The sequence below is a fragment of the Labrus mixtus genome, chromosome 19 (assembly GCF_963584025.1).
Source record: "Labrus mixtus chromosome 19, fLabMix1.1, whole genome shotgun sequence".
Classification (NCBI taxonomy): Eukaryota; Metazoa; Chordata; class Actinopteri; order Labriformes; family Labridae; genus Labrus; species Labrus mixtus.
The window spans coordinates 1,746,457-1,766,004 of NC_083630.1; the positions used below are offsets into that span (position 1 = coordinate 1,746,457).

The window sequence follows — 19,548 nt, forward strand, 5'->3', positions numbered from 1 at the left end:
TCCACCTCAATTCCACACTCGGTGAAGTTCTTTTGTTTTGTTATTTAGTTATTCAGACAAAAGGTTGCATCATGTGTGGTATTTATAGTAATTTGCATATTAATTTATGGGCGGAGACATGGCGGGCCAAGTGGCACGTGCAGCTGCGCTCAATTTCACGTTAATGGTGATGTGTAATGGAAAGGTGCGCAGGAACAGGCAAGGGTTTTTTTACATTTTTTTGCACTTTTTCAATACGCCATTTTTCAGTATGAGAGCAGCGCAGTCTTTTCTACATGAGGCCCCTGGTTTCCTCATTTTGCCACCTTGTGAACCAGGGAAACAGGAAGGCAAAAACATTTCAGATTAAAGACAAAACAATCAAAAGCTAGAAAACAACTACAAGAGTAGAAATAAAGAGGAAATCACATTTCAGCTACAAAACCAAGGAATAAACAACAAAACAAAATAAACAAACTAAACAAAGGTAAACACATTTCTCCTTACAGGCACTGCAGATCATAAACACAAACACACACTCTCACACACATATACTCACAAACATACTATGGCAGATGTGATTAGCATTAGCTGATAGCACAGAGAGAACTGACAGTCAGTCTGATGGACTACAAAAGCCGACAACATGTAGTGTGTGTGTGCGTGTCCGCGTGTATGTGAGGCAGGGAAGTGTTGGAGACACTGAAAGCTTCAGTTAGTTAATTCCGCTTGAGGCTGGCTGCAGAAGAGCCGGAAGTGCCATAAGCCCACAGGCAAAAAAGCCTGTTTTTACCACAGGAATCAACATGATTACAGCCTGGTTCAAAAAACGAGATATATCTCATAAGTTGACGGCCCCTTCTCCTCACACTGTGAATTTTTTTATAACTCATCGGATTTTATTTCATTAAGGAAAACGACTATGCCCATATAAGGGCTGTGGCAGATTTGATTGACAGCTCTGCGCGCTACATCTGTCTGTCAGGTCAGCAGGTCAGGAGGCTAACAGCTTGATCCGTCTGATTTCTCCTCTTTTTTTACTTTGTTTGGAGAGTTTGTTTAACACATATCTGACAACATACACGGCTTGCTGTGCGGTTAACAGACCATCCAAGAAGTTGATGCTTCAGTTTTTTTCGGTAAGTGATATAGTAGTGTTATATTTACTGCATACTCATGTGTCGGTATTTATATTTATGGACCTAGCTTGTTTAGCGTTAGCTTGTAAACCAGTCGGCTAACTGTACTCAGTGTAGTCCATTATTTACAATGGTTTAGAAATGTTCGTTGTTAAGATGTTGAAAATAATGAGTTTGTGTGATGTTAGAAGCTAAAGGTTCACCTCGGTGGTTAACCACAGACTGTAAATATGGTTATCTGACGTTATGATGACGTAAATGTGGACATTAAAAAACAAACTTTGTGTAGTAATTATCCGTCAGTACTTAACATAAACTGAACTGAACCTCATATGCTGTGTAGGTTATAGAGGATGACATTAACGTTACATGGTTGATGTAGTGTCTTAAGATTTGTAGAAACTGTTACCAAATTAAAAAAAATAATCTCTTTGTATGAGTTCAGGGATGAGTTTGTTTCATGTTAAGATGAAGTACTATCCACAATAAATTGCTTAATTTTTCCTCCAAAATCTGAGGCAATTTGATGTAGAATATCATTGTGCAAGTGAGTGAGAGAGCTGAAAATAGCATGATTACAATAAGGTTTATCTTCTTAACTTTGAATAGATGTTGATTACCTGAATACTGTACCTTTGTTGTCTGGGTAGTACACTGTTGAATTTATAAATGTGCTCTTACACACAGATGAATACAGAAAAATAGATGAGAACAAACAAATTGATTTAATGAATAACTGCTATTTTCTCTCTTTCTTTGCCATCCTGAAGACCCCTCACTAAAAGTCCACGTTCTCCTGGATCCATGTCACATGCTCGAGCTTCTTCAGAATTACTTTTCAACAGTTTGAAGTTCTGGTGAGAGAAGATGGCCAGCAGATAAGACAGCAGTACATCAAGGAGCTCCACAGGCTTCAGAAGAAGGAGGAGGGTTTGCACCTTGGAAGACTGTATTCATGCTTCAGCTGTTCAAATAAAAATAGATCTCCTCCAAACAACTTGCAATCAAACCATTTTCTTCCCATTTAAAACCCTTTGTCCAGTTTAGATGGGAGAAGTTGATATTATGTGATATTGATCTGGGAAGACTACATTTCTAAATCATTTTTAACTGTGTTTTTATTCACAAGTTATTGATCTTATTTACACTCCATGTATCTTGATTTAAGAATGGGGCTGTGTTTAAGGGCAAATTATGAACTACATTAGTATTTGGTAAAAAAAAGTCAATAGAATAAAAAGCTGTGTAAAAGTAGACTTCCTTCCCTAAGCTATTGAGTTGAGCATTAATGCACATTTTAGTCTTGTCATTTCAAATCTGAAATGTATACTCATAAGTAGAGACAAATGAGTGCATTTATATAGAAATATTTATTTAATCTGAAAAACCACTTTCAAAAAGCCTGTTTTTACAGCAGAGATTAACATGTTTACAGCTTGGTACAAAACAAACAAATAGGTGTGATTAGCTCATGTCTCGATCGACACACTGTACAGGGGTCGTTTGATTTGATGAAGGGTAAGAGTTATTCACAATAAGGCGTGTAGCTGACCAGCTTGACAGGCGGGTGCGGTGTAACGGTTTGTCAAGAGGCTTAAAACACGCCTCAGCTCCAGTTCTCAGCCTGTGGGTGACATCACTCAGGCCATCCGGGGGAGACCTCCCTCGCAGCGAGCTGTTGAAGAGAAGGAACCGAAGTCCACCCCAGAAGAACCAACAAATACAGATGTTGTTGAGGCCCAGGTTTCTTCCTCTGTCTCTGCAGCTCTCTGGGCACCTCGACGGACAAGTCACCAATAATCCACACTGTGTCTATAGGAGAAATACAAAGGTGTTCAATTAATGCATATGTATGTATATTGAGCTGTGAAAGTTGTGAGAGGATGTCCAGGACACGAGAGGTGATTTGATGTCAATAAAATCAAAAATTAGAAATCTATTGAGATTATAACCTTGAAATGTGCTTATTTAAGGCAATATGTCATTGATAATGATGATTTGCAGAATTATTTTTATTTTGTATTCATTGGTCTGAAATGTTAAGGGCTGTCACCTTCTATAATAGCAGTGGATTTAGATGTCTATGTTGAAAAACAAAGAAGTTATTGAATATTGAAATGAGCTGTATTGCACTTTTACGACGGTCCCTAACTCCGCCTATAGTCACCGGCGCGTTGGACAGACATTCAGTTCTTTGCGCTCCCAGCTGCATCGTCATTTTTGGTTATTTGAAGTTTATCAAAACTGAAACGTCTGCCTTGATCTGCTCTCCAACATATCCCCAAACTGTGAGAAATCGAGGCTTTGACTCGGAGCTATTGACGGTAATCGACGCGTACACAGGCGACTGTCAAATATGAAACCATCTTCACCCCGGTACCTGCAATTCCTCCCTTCTGATTGGTCAATTCCCTCAATTGTGTGTGTGTGTGTGTGTGTGTGTGTGTGTGTGTGTGTGTGTGTCTCTCTGTGTGTGTGTGTGTGTCTGTGTGTGTGTGTCTGTGTGTGTGTGTGTGTGTGTGTGTGTCTGTGTGTGTGTGTGTCTGTGTGTGTGTGTCTGTGTGTGTGTGTGTGTGTGTGTGTCTGTGTCTGTGTCTGTGTGTGTGTGTGTCTGTGTGTGTGTCTGTGTGTGTGTGTGTGTGTCTCTTTGTGTGTGTGTGTGTGTGTGTGTGTGTGTCTCTTTGTGTGTGTGTGTGTGTGTGTGTGTGTGTCTCTTTGTGTGTGTGTGTAATTATTAAACACTATAAATGATTTAAGAGAATAAAATGTCTGTTACTGAAGTTTTTCAATGTTCGTCAACACAGACATTTAATTTGAAAGTATACACTGACACACGTGGTGACGTCACCTCCCAGCGTTGCTAGGCGACCTAATTAAATAATGACTGAGATCCTGTTAATAAGGTTCAGAGAGAGACAGAGCAGTCATGAGGTGAGTTAGAGCTTCAATAAAGGTTTCTTTCTCTTTGTTTTATATTTATAAACGTTATTTCAAAACATGTTATTAATTGACTGACCTTTGTTTAATGATGCTAACATTAGCTTAGCCGTCATTAAAGCGTTACAGCTGGTAATGTTAGCTTAACTTTCATTAAAGAGTTACAGCTGGTAATGTTAGCTTAGCTTTCCATAAAGTGTTACATTTATTCATATTTATAACTTTATTTAATATTAATGAATAATAAAAGAGTTTCACTAGCTTGTTTGGGGGCGTGGCCTATCTTAGACCCTGTCTAGGACGCAGTCTCCTCCTAAAATGACGTTCGAGTCTGACAGATAATGCAACGCCTTAAATAGATTCTGGAGAAAGATTAAATCATCAAAATTGGACCCATGAATATTGAAAAATGTTATTGGTATGGAGTTGAGAGTTCCACTCAGTCGTAAATATCTGCCTCTCTGGTCAGTGATAGTTTGGGAGCGGACAAATGGAATCTTTTTTCACCTCGTGATTCAGTACTGAAGTTCTTCAGCTGCTGTCTTCTTAATGTAATGTGTATTTCTTGGAGAGAGCAGATATCTTTCCTCTTCTCAGGGGGTGTTCATGACTTTCCAGCTGATTATTTTGATTTGAACACGTTTCTTCATGGTGGTTAAGCTGATGTTAAGCTGTCATGGCACCGTTCCAACTCGACGGCTGCCTCCGTTGTAGACACGCTAAGCTCAGCCAACCTTTTGTCGACGGTGCTGTTGAGGGTGGTTATTGCTGCTAGGACGTAATCAATTGTTAGTGGTGGTGCTAGCAGTGCTACCGCTAGCTTTAGCCTCTTCTACGTCCGTTATCTTGGACAAACTCTCCCTAGAATCTTCCTCTCCAGTACCCTTTTCGTATTTCTTGCCTTTTTTTGGTTTTGTCATTTTGCATAAAGTGTAACTTATTACCACACAAGCGTAAATATATAATTGAAATCAAAAACGAAGATTAATGCGACGTTCAGGTGGAGCTCCCCCAAAACACGTCTACTTGATATCAAAGCAAACATCAAACAAAGTTGTACGTGATCTTTTTAAGCTTGTTTGTCTGGGACATGATTCGTCCAAATTCTCAAGAATGGTTGAAATATATTTGTCTGCTCCTCCTCTTTCCTAGCTCCAGCAGCCAGCAGGAGATGCAGCAGGAGGAGGTTACTCCCCACGAGAGCCAGCAGGGGGAGCCACAGAGGGAGGAGCTCCACAAGGAAGATCTCCAGCAGGAGGCGGTCCAGCAGGAGGCGGTCCAGCAGGAGGCGGTGGATCAAGAGGAGGACTTTCAGGAGGAACCTCAGCAGGAGAAGCCTTTTGAGGAAGATGTCCAGAAGGTGGTGCTCCACAAGGAGGAGGTGAACCAGCACCAGCAGGAGGAGTTAGACGATAAAGAGGAGGACACAGATGAGGCAGAGCATCAGAAGGAGGAGCTGGAGGAGGAGGAGGAGGAGCTGCAGGAGGAGGAGGAGGAGCTGCAGGAGGAGCAGCTGCAGGAGGAGGAGCAGCTGCAGGAGGAGAAGCTGCAGAAGAAGGAGCTGCAGGAGGAGGAGCTGCAGGCTGCAGCCAGCATCATCCAGCAGGCCTGGAGGAGACACGTGGAAGCTGCTGCTGTGGACACACCCACTGACACACACTAACACACTGCATCTCCTCTCCTCCTCCTCCTCTCCTCTCCTCTCCTCTCCTCTCCTATCCTCTCCTCTCGTCTCCTCCTCCTCTCCTCCTCTCCTCTCCTCTCCTCTCCTCTCCTCTCCTCTCCTCTCCCCCTCCTCCTCTCCTATCCTCTCCTCTCCTCCTCCTCCTCCTCCTCTCCTCTCCTCTCCTCTCCCCCTCTCCTCTCCTCTCCTATCCTCTCCTCTCCCCCTCCTCCTCTCCTCTCCTCTCCTCCTCCTCCTCTCCTCCTCCTCCTCTCCTCTCCCCCTCCTCCTCTCCTCTCCTCTCCTCTCCTCTCCCCCTCCTCCTCTCCTCTCCTCTCCTCTCCTCTCCCCCTCCTCCTCTCCTCTCCTCTCCTCTCCTCTCCTCCTCCTCCTCCTCTCCTCTCCTCTCCCCCTCCTCCTCTCCTCTCCTCTCCTCTCCTCCTCCTCCTCCTCTCCTCTCCTCTCCTCTCCCCCTCCTCCTCTCCTCTCCTCTCAGATGTTCCTCACATTTCAGATTAACTATAACAATGTTTGTTGCTGATATGGTAGAGTTAGCATGTTAGCATGTAACCAAGTCATGATATGCACTGTTACCATTGGAGATACAGGGTCCCATGTTTTGCTGTAATACAGTCAGACTGAAACGCTCTTTTGTTCCTCAGTCAATTCTAAACTTGAATGTGGCACTGAATCCCAGAGTGAAGCACGTTCAAGGCCTCTGAAAGTTTGTTTGGTGTTTTAATGTTGTCAGATGTTTGTGTATCTTGTCTTAATTTTTATGTTACAAATGGAGCCGCTGTGATGCGAGACAAATTTCAGACCTCATCTGACAAAAAAGTTCAATCAATAATTTATGAAAGAAGTCAGAATTATGTTTCTGTAGAAACTTTATTTTCATGATTATTTTTTAGTTATCGATCGAAACAAATAAAAAATAAAGAAATAAATCAGTGATTCAGTTACAGAGGGTCGTTTTTATTAGCTGAACTGTCAACACACACACACACGGGCACACACATGCACACACACACACACTACCCTCAAAGAACCTAGATCCTAATATCTGATCAAACTTTAGGCCCATCTCCAGACTCCCCATTATCCAGAGTCATCTACCAACAAATGAATCCATTTTTAATTTGAATAATCAGATTTTTGAAGAACTCCAACCTGGTTTCAGGAACATCACAGCGCTGACACAGCCCTTCTAACACAAGTTGTTAACTACTCAGGCTTAAGGACTGGGTTGGGATACAGGGCAAGCTCTAAATATGCTTAAATCATACTTTTGAAACAGAAGTTTAAAAGTATGCTTATAGGAGATATCGTGTCCCCCTGGGCCGCCGTCACCTGTGGGTTTCCTCAGGGCTCAGTTTTCCCTGCTGCTGCTGGGTGCCCTCATAAGGAAGCACGGTTTATCCTTCCACTGTTTTTAACCCACGCTCCCTGCAAACACTACTCGTCTCAAAGAAATCAAAGACTGGATGGCACAAATCTTTAAAAACAGAACAAAAAGCTGAGGTCGTTCTGTTCGGCCCCCCTGACTCCACCAGCTTAACCTGTAAAAAACTCACTGTCTTCTTATTTTAAACCCGCTGCATCTTGGTGTGACACTTGATTCTACCTTCGAATTGGACAAACAAATAAATTCTGTGGTCAAATGCTGCTTCCTCCAACGATGGACCTTAACACAAGTTAAACCTTTTACATACACACACACACACATACTGATGTCGCTTTATTATTTTTCTTAAGGTTTGCTGACTGTTAATATTTCACAGACACACACATTAATGAATATTGTTTTTGTTTGTATTGAAGAAGTATTATTAATATGTTCAGTCTTATTCGACATGTTCAGGTTGCTGCAGTCGGAGGTTATATGTGGGTCAGGTTCTTTAGATCTTCAGCTGTTTTATATGTCTGTAACAAAACTTAATGATAAACCCTTACATTTCAATAAACAGTATGAATTAAAGTAACATAACCCGTTATTACATAAAAATAAAAGTGTGTATAGAGTATATTGTTGGGAGGAAAAGAGGGGGCACCCGGATTTGAACCGGGGACCTCTTGATCTGCAGTCAAATGCTCTACCACTGAGCTATACCCCCGATACACCGACGAACGATTAAATTATAATATAAAGTCTAATCGGTAGCTCAGTTCACCTCGTTATTCGGCTAATATTCGGTTGTTTTACAGTGTGAATGTGTTTTTCTGTTTAATACAGAGTAAACGCACCGAACACGGATTTACGAATTGATCGAAATGTACAGCGGTTGGTAACCCATGCCTGCAACCCACGAAGAAGACTGTGGCTACACCGGATGTGTCGTCATGAAATGCGACCCAACCGGATATTGAGCAGTTTGTAACAGAAAGTGGAAGAAGCGCATCAAGATGGTGGGTTTAAATCTTTTAAATCTTAATTTAATGAACAGTTCTAACATATGTTATCATCCATTTGTTGTGTGTGGATGTACCCAGCTTTATTTAAACCACAGTTGAGTCTTTGTTCTGCCCGTTTATCCTCTGATATCTTTAAAAGTGACGAGTCACTGAAGCTAATGCTAGTTAGCGCTTAGCTTAGCTTAGCTGTGTGCCGTGAGCATCAGGAGCTTCAGGTTAAATATTTTCATGTTTATAAAGTTGTAAATATGTTTATACCGTGATATAAATATATCAAAGTAGAGGTCTTTCCTCCCACCTAAAGGGCCGTTTACCTGTATCATAGGTTTACCTGTGTGGTTTTAGCTCCAGGCTAAATATCATCATGTAAATAACGTGATAAATAAAGAAATATACTTATAATGTTATTTATGTTTTATTCTGACAGAACAGCAGAGGTGTTTCCGCCCACCTTAAGGACAGTGTACCTGTGGCCGGTTTGTGTCCGCAGGGAGCGTACGGTGTGCAGGACTCCCTGAGAGGAGGGTGAGTTAAACATTTACATGTTTATTTATATAAATGATTCTCTGTATGTTGTCTGTATGAAACATTAGATTTCTGCAGCTGTAGTAGGTCTGTGTGTTCAGCGTGTCGTTCTCCTTGTTTCAGTTTCAGCAGCGTGAAGAATGAACTCCTCCCGAGTCACCCTCTGGAGCTGTCTGAGAAAAGCGTGAGTAACCTGAGCTGTGCTGAACAAAGCTGCAGACCCTCTGCTCATAGCTTTAAAACACCTGGTAGAGTCTAAGTCAGCTTATCTTAGGTGTGTCTAATACACCTTCAGACTGTCACAGGTCTTACACCCGAGGCTTCAACTTCACAGACCCTGATTATCATGAAGTCATGTTTAATAATATACGAGTGACAGGGAACATTAACAGCAGTTACTTTGACTCCATGCTAACAGCTGACCTCAGAGCTGAACCCAGGACTCTGACCTGTAGTCGAGTGTTTCCACCGCCGAGAAACAAACTGATACTCTGATAGTGAACTCTGTATTTTATAAACACTAAGGATGTCTCAGTATTATTGAAAACAGGATGCAGAACATTTTCAAACCGTACGATCATTAATGATCAAGATGAATGTAAAACGTGTTTCAGACTGACTCCTCCCATTCTGTCAGACTGTCGTTCTCATCAGGATCAGATTAAAAAGAGCTGATGCTGAATCAGAAAAGAAATCAAATATAAAAGTTGGGAGTGATCGACTTCCACTCTTTAATGTTGTAGAATTTATGCTTAATATTTCTGTGTGTGTGTGTAGTTCCATCTGAACCAGGACAAGATGAACTTGTCGACTCTCAGAAACATTCAGGGTCTCCACGCTCCGCTCAAACTTCAGATGGAGTACAGAGCAGCCCGACAGGTGAGGTCAGGTCTTTCTGATACAAACTGATTACCTGTTTCACCTCCGCTGTCTCACCTGTTTAAATTAACCCCCCCTTACACAGATCCAGCGGCTGCCCTTCCTACAGAGCTCTCACCTTGCTCTCGACACTCTCAGAGGAAGTGATGATGTCATTGGTTTTGAGGACATCCTGAGCGGTGAGAAGCTCCACCCTCCCCTCTTAACTGACCATCATTAACCTGTAAATGTTATCTGACTCCGCCCCCTCTCTGTCTGCTCCTCCCACAGATCCGGCTCAGAGCGAGATGATGGGAGAGCCTCACATGATGGTGGAGTACAAACTGGGCCTGCTGTGAAACCAGGGCGCGCGCACACACACACACACTTTAATTACACGTCTGTTTAATAAAAGGAAAGACACGTTCAGGTGTTCAGTCTGTGGTCTGTGCGGGGGGGGATGTGTGTGTTCAAACGTTTAAGGCAGGTGTGAAAAAACGCTGTAGAATTATAGAAGTGTTGGTATTTTTATTTGTATAAATTAACAAACTGCAAAGTGAATGAACTGAAGAAATCAAATCAACACTTGGTGTGACCGTGCTTCAGTTCTTCTTGGTACACTTGCACAGTTTTCCAAACATGTTGGAGAACTAACCTGAGATCTTCTGAGGATGTAGACCGGCTCACAAGCCTCCTGTCTCTTCCTGTAATCCCAGACACACTCGATAATGTTGAGATCAGGACTCCTTTGCCCCTTCCCGAATTGTCACAGTTCAGTATGCAGTACGTACTTTTCAGTATGGAGTTTCAGTATACTGAACTCTCGTGGTCATTCAGTATGCATTTTTTGGGTCCACCTCAGTGTACTGAACATTTCAGTATGGATACTAACTTCCGGGTTTCATGCAGTATGGATCGGATGCGTGCTTTCAGGAAATGAATTGTATACTAACTCCCACAATGCTGTACGAAATTAAACGTAAACCGTCACGTCCGCCTCCAAATCAAAACAAGCGAGCGTGGATTCATTTAATACATTTTTAATCTAGAGTTAAAGTCCTGACTGAAATCACTACTTTAAATTAACAACAGAAAATAAAACAAATGTCTGCATTATTATAAAACCTTTCTCCCACTATTTAAATGTGTCTTTATTGGTTTATTTTATATTCTGTATATTACTGTCTTTCATTTGTTCTTTATGTACTGTATGTTATTTAGTTATTTAATCTTTTACTTTATTTACATTGTGATCTGTTTTTTGTTTACCTGACTGTATATGCGCATTACTCTTCTTGAATAAAGCTAAACAAAAAACAAAGAAGAAAAAAAACGGGTGGATGCAGCCGGTTTGGGAAACATAAATGACGTCACTTCCTTACTGAATGAATCAGAAGAAGTAGGGACAAATATCTGCCTACTGTGTGTGCCTACTGAATAGTAGGTACTAAACAGTATACAGCACTGACAGTACGTACTGCCTACTGAAAGATTGAGTAGGTACTTGGCAATTCGGATACGGCCCTTGTTCCTCTTAAAGCTGAAGACCATTCTTATTGAGCCTGGCTGTATGCCTGGGGTCACTGACCAATCAGACGCATCCCTGATGGTACTGCATGATGGATAAGTATCTGCTTGTATTAACCTTGAGCACACCATTCATCTTGACCAACTCCATCTGCAGCGTGCTTCTCTGTTTCCTGCAGACACTCGTCATGGTAACGCTCTCCAGCCCTGCAGCAAACAAACTGCCTTCTGCTTCTCAGTCCGGAGCACCTGCTGCCACTTTTGTGCACCCGTTCCTGTTTCTGTGCAGAGTTGAGTCACTTGGCCTCGTGACCAGACTTCTCTGGACAGTAGGAGGGTGTACCTGGGTCCAGGGTTTGAGTTACTGGACAGTAGGAGGGTGTACCCAGGTCCAGGGTTTGGGTAAGGGTAAGGTTTTGTCCTGTTTCTTTGTGCTTCTTGGACAGAGCGTGAGCTGCTCTGAGGCCTGGGAGAGACCTCGCTGACGGGGGAGTTACCCTGAGCTCAGTCTTCATGGTGTCCTGGGACATGAAACTGAGACTTGAGCTGTTTCTCACCCGGTGTCTCCTACACGACTGTTCATATGACAGTGATGATCAAGCACCCGTTTGGACTAGTGTACATTAAAGATGCTGTTTGAAGGCGAAGGATGGTCACTCTAAATGTTGATTTAGATCTTTTACCTCACTTTGCATTTTGTTAATTTAAAAAATATATATAATTAGAATTAGTGAAAGCGTTCTTACTGTACAACATATTCTCATACCTGCCTCAAACCTGAGCTGAGCGTTCAGCGCTGCCTGTGTGTGATGTCACTCTTTGAATGAACTTGACGTCCGTCGTCATTTATGGATCAGGCGATGAGTCGTCTGCTCGTGTCGGGTTCAGTTTATAGTCTTGCTTTTAAAGACAGGAGATGTTTGACGCGCTCACACGAGGACTTTAACATCTTTAAATCTATGAGCGTTTGAGTGTCGTGTTCAGACTGATAAAGAAATATATTTGTGTACATAATTAAATGGTATGATAATTCACAGGTCGACTGTTACAGAGAGAAATGTTTAGATAACCTTTATGAACACAAAAACAGGAAGTTAAAGAATGAACTCATCAGATCTATAAACTCCTTTTCCACACATGATGAAACCGAAGAAATAAACAAGTCGTTCAGGTAAATAATACAGTTTGATTAGAAATCTCCCTGTGGGGTACAAGGATCCAGAGTTCGTCCTCAGGAAACAGCGGGACCGTGTTTAATTACAAATAAATCAGGTGAGCAAAGAGGAACCAATCAAAAGGCTGGTCGAGGTCGGCGGTGAGGGAGGGGAGAGAAGAAACGTAGAGGTTCTGTAACTCACTGTAGCAATCAATTGAAATCTCACCGCCATCGGACCAACCGACAATTACACGACACCGAGATGTTATTTATACCGGAGAGGAGAGGGGATGTTTTCACGCACGGTCTGACTCAAACTTTTATCTTTACACTTTAATGTTTACAGTCTGTGTATCAAACACGAGCTGTGGAGCTCATTAAACATTAACATTTTATATTCATTTAACACAAACCTCAACATCCGTGAAACGCCCCCGTGAATCTATCTCATAAAGAAATACAGAGCCGAGGAGCATGCAGGGAACAGACGTCACACGGGAGAACTTCAACCAATGAGCAGCTGGGAAAACGGGACCACGTGACTCGGTGCTCGTGGCAGAAATTGAAAAGGTTTTTTTTTTATTTTCTTGATTTTTTTTTAAAAACTTTATTCCAAAATAATGCATTTACAATTTATCTATGAAGCCTATACTAAGACAATATAGAAAAAAGTTCAATAATTAAAGTAGACAGGTGACATTTGTTTTAAGAAGAAAAAATAAACTGTTTACGTTGGGGGGGGGGGGGGGGGGGGGGGGGGGGGCTCCATGAAACATACAGCAGGAAATTCATTACAAAAGTTACAGTTTACATCTATATCTTAATTTTTAAAAAAATCTAATCTTTAGCAGGTTGAGTCTAAAAGATATTTCCTTAATTTTATTAGTGATCAAATATCGATTCGGTATCAGCCAGACCTTCTTCCATGCTCATCATCCACAAATCTCTTCCAACAGGAGATGACATAATGTTGTTAGGTCTTTCTGGAACATTGTTCTTATAGACCTGTTACTAAGAGAAGACAAACAGACTCTCCCTTTGCTGTGTTTATGGAGATAACTGAGGAAACTGTTCAATCCTAAATTGAAATTTAAAAAGCAAACAGAATCCAGAGGGTCCAAACCCTTCGGCATATTCCCCGGGTGTTACAGGGAAAAGAAACTCTTCAAAAGAAGACCCTCCTGTTGACCAGCTGATCAACAACACGATATTATTGAGAAACCATAAAGAGGCATTAGTGTGTAGATGAGAGACCATGACAAGAAGGCGAGGCAGCACCTTAGGTTAGGTCGTGTGTGTGTGTGTGTGTGTGTGTGTGTGCGTGTGCGCGCGCGCATGTGTCTGTGTGCGCGCGCGTGTGTCTGTGTGCGTGCGTGCGTGTGTCTGTGTGCGTGCGTGCCTATCAAACACTATAGTCAGAGCATTGTTCACCTCCAGCCACCAGAGGGCAGCATGACTCTATAAGCTGCTACACTAAGACTGTGACCCACTTAAACTGGTGTAACTGGTTTAACTGGGAAACAGCAATGACAATAACGATTTCAGAAGACCGCTGTGAAGAAGCATTAAAGATAATCTCCAACACAATCAAAATATTGGAAACAATTTGTCTGGAAAATGAACATGAGTGTCATAACATCAGTGCTGAATGCTGGAGGAAGTTTGGGGATCAGGACGCCCTTCACTATCCACTTTACCTACAAAAAATGCATCTAAAAAACTTTCCCCTGTGCCTTCTTACCGGTGAAATAATCCTAATTACCACAAGGAATTGAAATAAAAGCCATATAGGCTACCAGGCTCCGAGTAACAAAAGATACTCAAGTCGCTTTAAATGTTGTGTGTGGAATTGTGGGGCGTCATATCTCATCTCCTTTGGTAAAGGTTGGTCCAGTGTATCCTAAAGGAGGTTATAAAGGAAGCATTGACCCACCTTTCCTTTACTTTTAGATAATTCAAACGGCTCTTATTATGGCCACCACTTAAATGCTTCCGGATCTTTAAAAAAACAGAGTATGAACTCAAACTTATCTCAGGTCAGCCAGATTACAGCTCATGAGACCTCGTGCGACTCGTTCTTCTTCTGTGGTGTTTTCATGTCGGAGGAGGGGGGTGTCTGAGGACACACAGGCTGCATCCGATGAGCCACAGTTCAGTATGCAGTACGTACTATTCAGTAGGGAGTTTCAGTATACTGAACTTTCGTGGTCATTCAGTGGTCATTTTTTGGGTCCACCTCAGTATACTGAACATTTCAGTATGGATACTAACTTCCGGGTTTCATGCAGTATGGATCGGATGCGTGCTTTCAGGAAATGAATTGTGTTTTACCACCCACAATGCAGTGCGAAATTAAACGTAAATTGTCACTTCACGTCCGCCTCCAAATCAAAACAAACGAGTGTGGATTCATTTAATACATTTTTAATCTAGAGTTAAAGTCCTGACTGAAATCACTACTTTAAATTAACAACAGAAAATATAACAAATGTCTGCATTATTATAAAACCTTTCTCCCTCTATTTAAATAATGATTTCAGAGCCACACAGACGGAGTTAATCTTACTTTGTCTAATTTAACATGAACAGTTTCATCAGAAGGTTTAAATTAGTCAGACAGAAATCTGATTAATCAGCTGCTTCCTGCTGCTCTTCATCACCAAGAACATCTACAGGTACACTGATCCTACAGGTACACTGATCCTACAGGTCCAGGTAGTATTTGTATAATTCAGACATCATGGAGGATAATCATGCAGAATAATTGAACAGTGATAATGACAGTGACTCCTCCTCGGTGAATAATGTGTAAAAAACGTTAACGAAATTAAAACGGGGACAGACGTCAGCAGTCTGAATCAGACTCATCTTCATTAACCAACGTCCTGTTTCCGCAGTCTTTCCCATCATGCACCTGGGCCTCTGTGCTCTGTGTGTGCAGCAGAAACACTCAAGATAATGAATCTGAGCCGGACGCTGCAGCAGCTCTTTATACTGCAGAGAGATCACTGCATCCCAAACAACAACCCTCAGCAGCTCTTCATCTGTGTCTGCCTATCCATTTATTTAATCAGTTATTTATTTATGTATCTATTTATTTGTTTGTTTGGTTATGTGTCATCATTGTAAACATATAAAAACGTTTTCTCTCACTTCCTGTTTCTGTCCAATCAGATCAAATGATGACAGAACCAAATGGAGATTACTAATGGACTGAATCAATTCTTTGAAACATTTGATGAGTGCTATCTGTGTCTCTTCAGGGCACACCCTTTGACATCACTGCGAGATCCATGTGACATCACTCTTGCATCATTGTGACATCACTGTGAAAGTTGTTCCAGTTGAAATAAGAAATGAGCAGAGAGTAGAGAGATCAGGGTGGACATCAGGCTCAGACAGAATTGTCCAGTTTTGTTTCTGTATTGCACAGTTTAAGTTAATGAAGAAACTTGAGACAGAGAGTTAGATTCTCAGGGGGAGGAGCTACAGCCTGATGGCCACAGGTACGTATGACCACATGTGATGTTCTGAAGTGCATCATGGGGTAATAAATCTTTCACTCAATGTGTGTGACGAGCATGTCATGAAGATACATAATCTAAGATAACCTGCAGCTTGGAAAGCATCTTCCTCTCAGACTCCGTCAGAGTCCAGCCCTGCCCCCAAAACCTCACTGACCTTACAAATCAGTCTGTTAAGTCTGTTAGCATCCGCTACCCTCAGCGTGCTGCCCTCGCACACCAGCAAACAGGACATCACCGTGACACCTGTATCACCTGAACAATGTCAACAAAACACCCACAACTACAGAGTCGTTTCAGGTCATTAAGCCCAATCAAACAGAACCAGAACCCTGGATCAGAACCAGACTCATGTTGAACAGACAGAAACTGGGAACAGATATTTTTTCATAAAAATTATAATTGATGTAAGTCAGAGGATCATCTTGTCCTTTAACATGAAAAGCGTTTTTCACTTGTTTGTTTCTTCATCTTTTAAAGATGCAGAGGAGGACAGGAAGTGTTTATTAGCTCAGCTTGTTCAGTGTGACGTTTTGCATCAGAGAAATAAAGAGCATCAACCTGCAGCAGATGATTCCAGGTCAGGTCTCTTTAAGCCCATTACACAATGAGATCTGTGTTCTCTGTAATCTGTGTGTCTGTTGTTTCTGAAACTGTCGCTCAGTGATCAACAGAATCTCAACACGTGTGTTCATATCATCTGTGAAAAAAACTTTTTTTATGAATTACCTTGATCTACAGTAACATATATCCCTGCTGTTCCCTCATTTACTTCATCCTGTTTTAATGACACACACACACACACACACACACACACACACACACACACACACACACACACACACACACACACACACACACACATACATCCATCTTAATACTTTTTTCGCTGTCTTCATCATGTCGCCGTCTTCCTTCTGTTCCCTCTGACCTCTCATTTGTCGTCCCCCTACAGGACGGAGACACTCAGCTGTAGGTATGATCAGATGTTTGTCTTTATAAAGAAGAAGGTTCACAGTTTTTATCACCCTGTGTTTCTGCAGACACATGGATAGCCAGTAATCACTCTGTGTTTGTGCTGCAGCCTCTTTAACCCAATCATCTGCAGAGCAAAGACCAGAAATGCTTATCCCTCCATCGTTTGTTTACTGCCAGCCGTAAATATTGATCACAGGTTCAAACCAATCAGAATAATGGAGCAGAGAGCTGGCAGCCAAACAGGCCTGGCTCTTGATTCAGTTTTTAGAATAAAGACGGTGGAAAGCTTACAGAGTTAAAGCGCTCCAGTGTCTGACCGCAATAAGCCTTTAATACATCTTACAGAAGATAAGTACATTATACACCACCAGCTACACCCTGAGCACAGAAATCTGCTGCCAACTCCCAATAGAAGATCTGCTGCCAACGCCCTACAGAAGATCTGCTGCCAACGCCCTACAGAAGATCAACATTTGCCTATATACATGGGGCGCAGGATGTTCCCACCAGATTGTTGATTAAATAAATTAATCTATATCAGTTTTGTAATGTTAAAAGAAAAAGAGTAAGGTCTTTTACCTGCTTTTTGTAAAGTGTCTCGAGATGACCAGAAATTTCTTGCTACTTAACTCAGACAAGACTGAAGTTATTGTGCTAGGCCCTAAGAACCTCAGAGAGACTTTTTCTAGTGATGTGACTGTCCTTAATGACATCAGCCTGGCATCTAGCACCACTGTTAGGAATCTAGGAGTTCTTTTTGATCAAGATATGTCTTTTAGCTCTCACATCAGGCAAATTTCAAGAACAGCCTATTTTCACCTTCGTAATATATCTAAGATCAGGAATATCCTGTTGCAAAGTGATGCAGAAAAACTAGTTCATGTATTTGTTACTTTCCTAGTCTTACCCACCCTTTCACACACTGATGGTAGTGATGATTGCTGTGTAGTATCATCCATCAGAGGTACCTAATCCCATTCATACACCACCACTGAAGCAGCGGGACCAATTTGGGGTTGAGTGTCTTGCCCAAGGACACATTGGACATTTGGCCAGCTGGGGATTGAACCCTTGACCTTCCAGTTGAGAGATGACGACTCTATCAATTGAGCCACAGCCGCCCCATCTGAAGGAGCTACTAGAGCCGTACTGTCCCTCGAGAGCGTTGCGGTCCCGGAGTGCAGGCCTGCTGGTGGTACCTACAGTCTCCAAGTGTACTATGGGGGGTAAAGCCTTCAGTTATCAGGCTCCTCTCCTCTGGAACCGCCTTCCAGCCGGGGTCCGGGAGGCAGACACAGTCTGTATTTTTAAGAATAGACTTAAAACTTTCCTTTTTGATAAATCTTATAGTTAGGGCTGGTGCTGGCGTAGACCAGCTCTTAGTTATGCTGCTATAGGCTTAGACTACTGGGGGAACTGGCACCCTGAGCTCCTCTCTCTCTCTCTCTCTCTCTCTCTCTCTCTCTCTCTGTGCATATACAGTACATCATATTACTGCATGTATCTATCTATAAATCTCAGTCACTAACCACCTACTTTCCTGGGAGCTCTTGAGCTCTCCTAGGCTCTTCAAGATCGTCGGTTGACGGCCTGCCAGAACAACCCCCTCCCCACCGGATTGTTGATGGACGGCTTGCCTCCCCCCACCCCCTTGCTCCCTATCCTTCTTCCTGCATCTTATCCCATCTCTCCCCCTATCCCTTTCCAAGCCCGGCGCAGTCTAGGCCTGTGAAGACTGTTTCGTCATGAGCCGGGGATCCGGCCGAAGATTTCTGCCTTTTAATAAGGCAGTTTTTTCTTACCACTGTAACTTTTGCTGCTTTGCTAAAGTGCTCATGATGGATAGGATCTTTGTAACATAGCAATGAGTAAGGTCTTTTACCTGCTTTTTGTAACATAACAATGAGTAAGGTCTTTTTACCTGCTTTTTGTAAAGTGTCTCGAGATAACACTTGTTATGAGTTGACACTATACAAATAAAAATTGATTGATTGATTGATTGATTGATTGATATCTCAGAGAGCAGTTTGGCTTCAGCAGGCTGGGGGCGTGTCCAGGGAACAGCCTGCAGCTCTTTCAGGTGTTGAGTGTAGAGGAGGAGGAGCATGTTTGGAGGAACAGATGACAGGTGTGTACACTGTGACTCCTGCAGAAATGTAAAGAACTAAAAGAGATATGCTGTTTATTTCAGGAGGAAAAGAAGGAGAGAGAGACGAGACGATGAGGGTCATCTGATCAGGCCCCCCCCCCCCTCAACACATACACACACACACACACACATCCACACTCACCTCCGCTATGCCTGATGAGTCAGGGTCAGAGCAGAAGGTGGACTTCCTGTGATGTCATTGTGTGTGTGTGTGTGTGTGTGTGTGTGTGTGTGTGTTTCTTTGAGGACCATCTGTTTCTTTAAACAGATTCTCTTTATAATAAGCGATTGTGATTAATGAATTAATCTTTATTTTCTGCACTCTGACAGAATTGTTTTGATTTGTTTTTATTTTTTAAGACACATGATGGAGACAGGTCTGAGCTACAGGTGAGTCCTACCTGCTGACTCTGATTCTGTTTATTTAGGAATCAGTTGACATGCAAAGAACAAACTGTCATGTTTAGCTGTCACTAAGGTTACAGGTGAGACTGAGCTGCAGGTAACTCTGAGCTGCAGGTGAGTGTAACCTACAGGTGAGTCTGAGCTGCAGGTGAGTGTAACCTACAGGTGAGTCTGAGCTGCAGGTGAGTGTAACCTACAGGTGAGTCTGAGCTGCAGGTGAGTGTGACCTACAATTCTACAATTCACTTAGCAGACGCTTTTATCCAAAGCGACATACATCAGAGATTAAATACAAC

At 42.3% G+C, this 19,548-nt stretch overlaps 2 protein-coding genes, 1 long non-coding RNA gene and 1 other non-coding gene across 4 annotated transcripts; 3 read left to right on the forward strand and 1 right to left on the reverse strand.

Moving 5' to 3' along the window:
- Positions 1-865: 865 nt before the first annotated feature.
- LOC132994504 (uncharacterized) lies at positions 866-2,106 on the forward strand. The gene is made up of 2 exons (XR_009676705.1): positions 866-1,118; positions 1,889-2,106. It is a non-coding gene; the product is annotated as an uncharacterized LOC132994504 (long non-coding RNA).
- A 1,773-nt stretch (positions 2,107-3,879) lies between these two features.
- LOC132994309 (putative uncharacterized protein DDB_G0287113) lies at positions 3,880-5,760 on the forward strand. Its single transcript, XM_061064583.1, has 2 exons — positions 3,880-4,049; positions 5,208-5,760. The coding sequence occupies exons 1-2, from the start codon at positions 4,045-4,047 to the stop codon at positions 5,716-5,718; spliced, it is 516 nt and encodes a 171-aa protein (XP_060920566.1). The 5' UTR covers positions 3,880-4,044; the 3' UTR covers positions 5,719-5,760.
- Positions 5,761-7,760: 2,000 nt separating this feature from the next.
- trnac-gca (transfer RNA cysteine (anticodon GCA)) lies at positions 7,761-7,832 on the reverse strand. The gene has a single exon. It is a non-coding gene; the product is annotated as a tRNA-Cys (tRNA).
- Positions 7,833-7,984: 152 nt separating this feature from the next.
- pomp (proteasome maturation protein) lies at positions 7,985-9,940 on the forward strand. The gene is made up of 6 exons (XM_061064573.1): positions 7,985-8,124; positions 8,558-8,655; positions 8,779-8,839; positions 9,433-9,534; positions 9,620-9,713; positions 9,805-9,940. Exons 1-6 carry the CDS (start codon positions 8,122-8,124, stop codon positions 9,870-9,872), a joined length of 426 nt encoding a protein of 141 aa, XP_060920556.1. The 5' UTR covers positions 7,985-8,121; the 3' UTR covers positions 9,873-9,940.
- The last annotated feature ends 9,608 nt before the right edge of the window (positions 9,941-19,548 follow it).

Bases quoted from the DNA above. Each gene is read 5' to 3' on its own strand.
- pomp (XM_061064573.1), top strand. The intron at 8,656-8,778 runs GTGAGTTAAACA...TCCTTGTTTCAG, and splicing joins CAGGACTCCCTGAGAGGAGG to TTTCAGCAGCGTGAAGAATG. The intron at 9,714-9,804 runs GTGAGAAGCTCC...CTCCTCCCACAG, and splicing joins TTTTGAGGACATCCTGAGCG to ATCCGGCTCAGAGCGAGATG.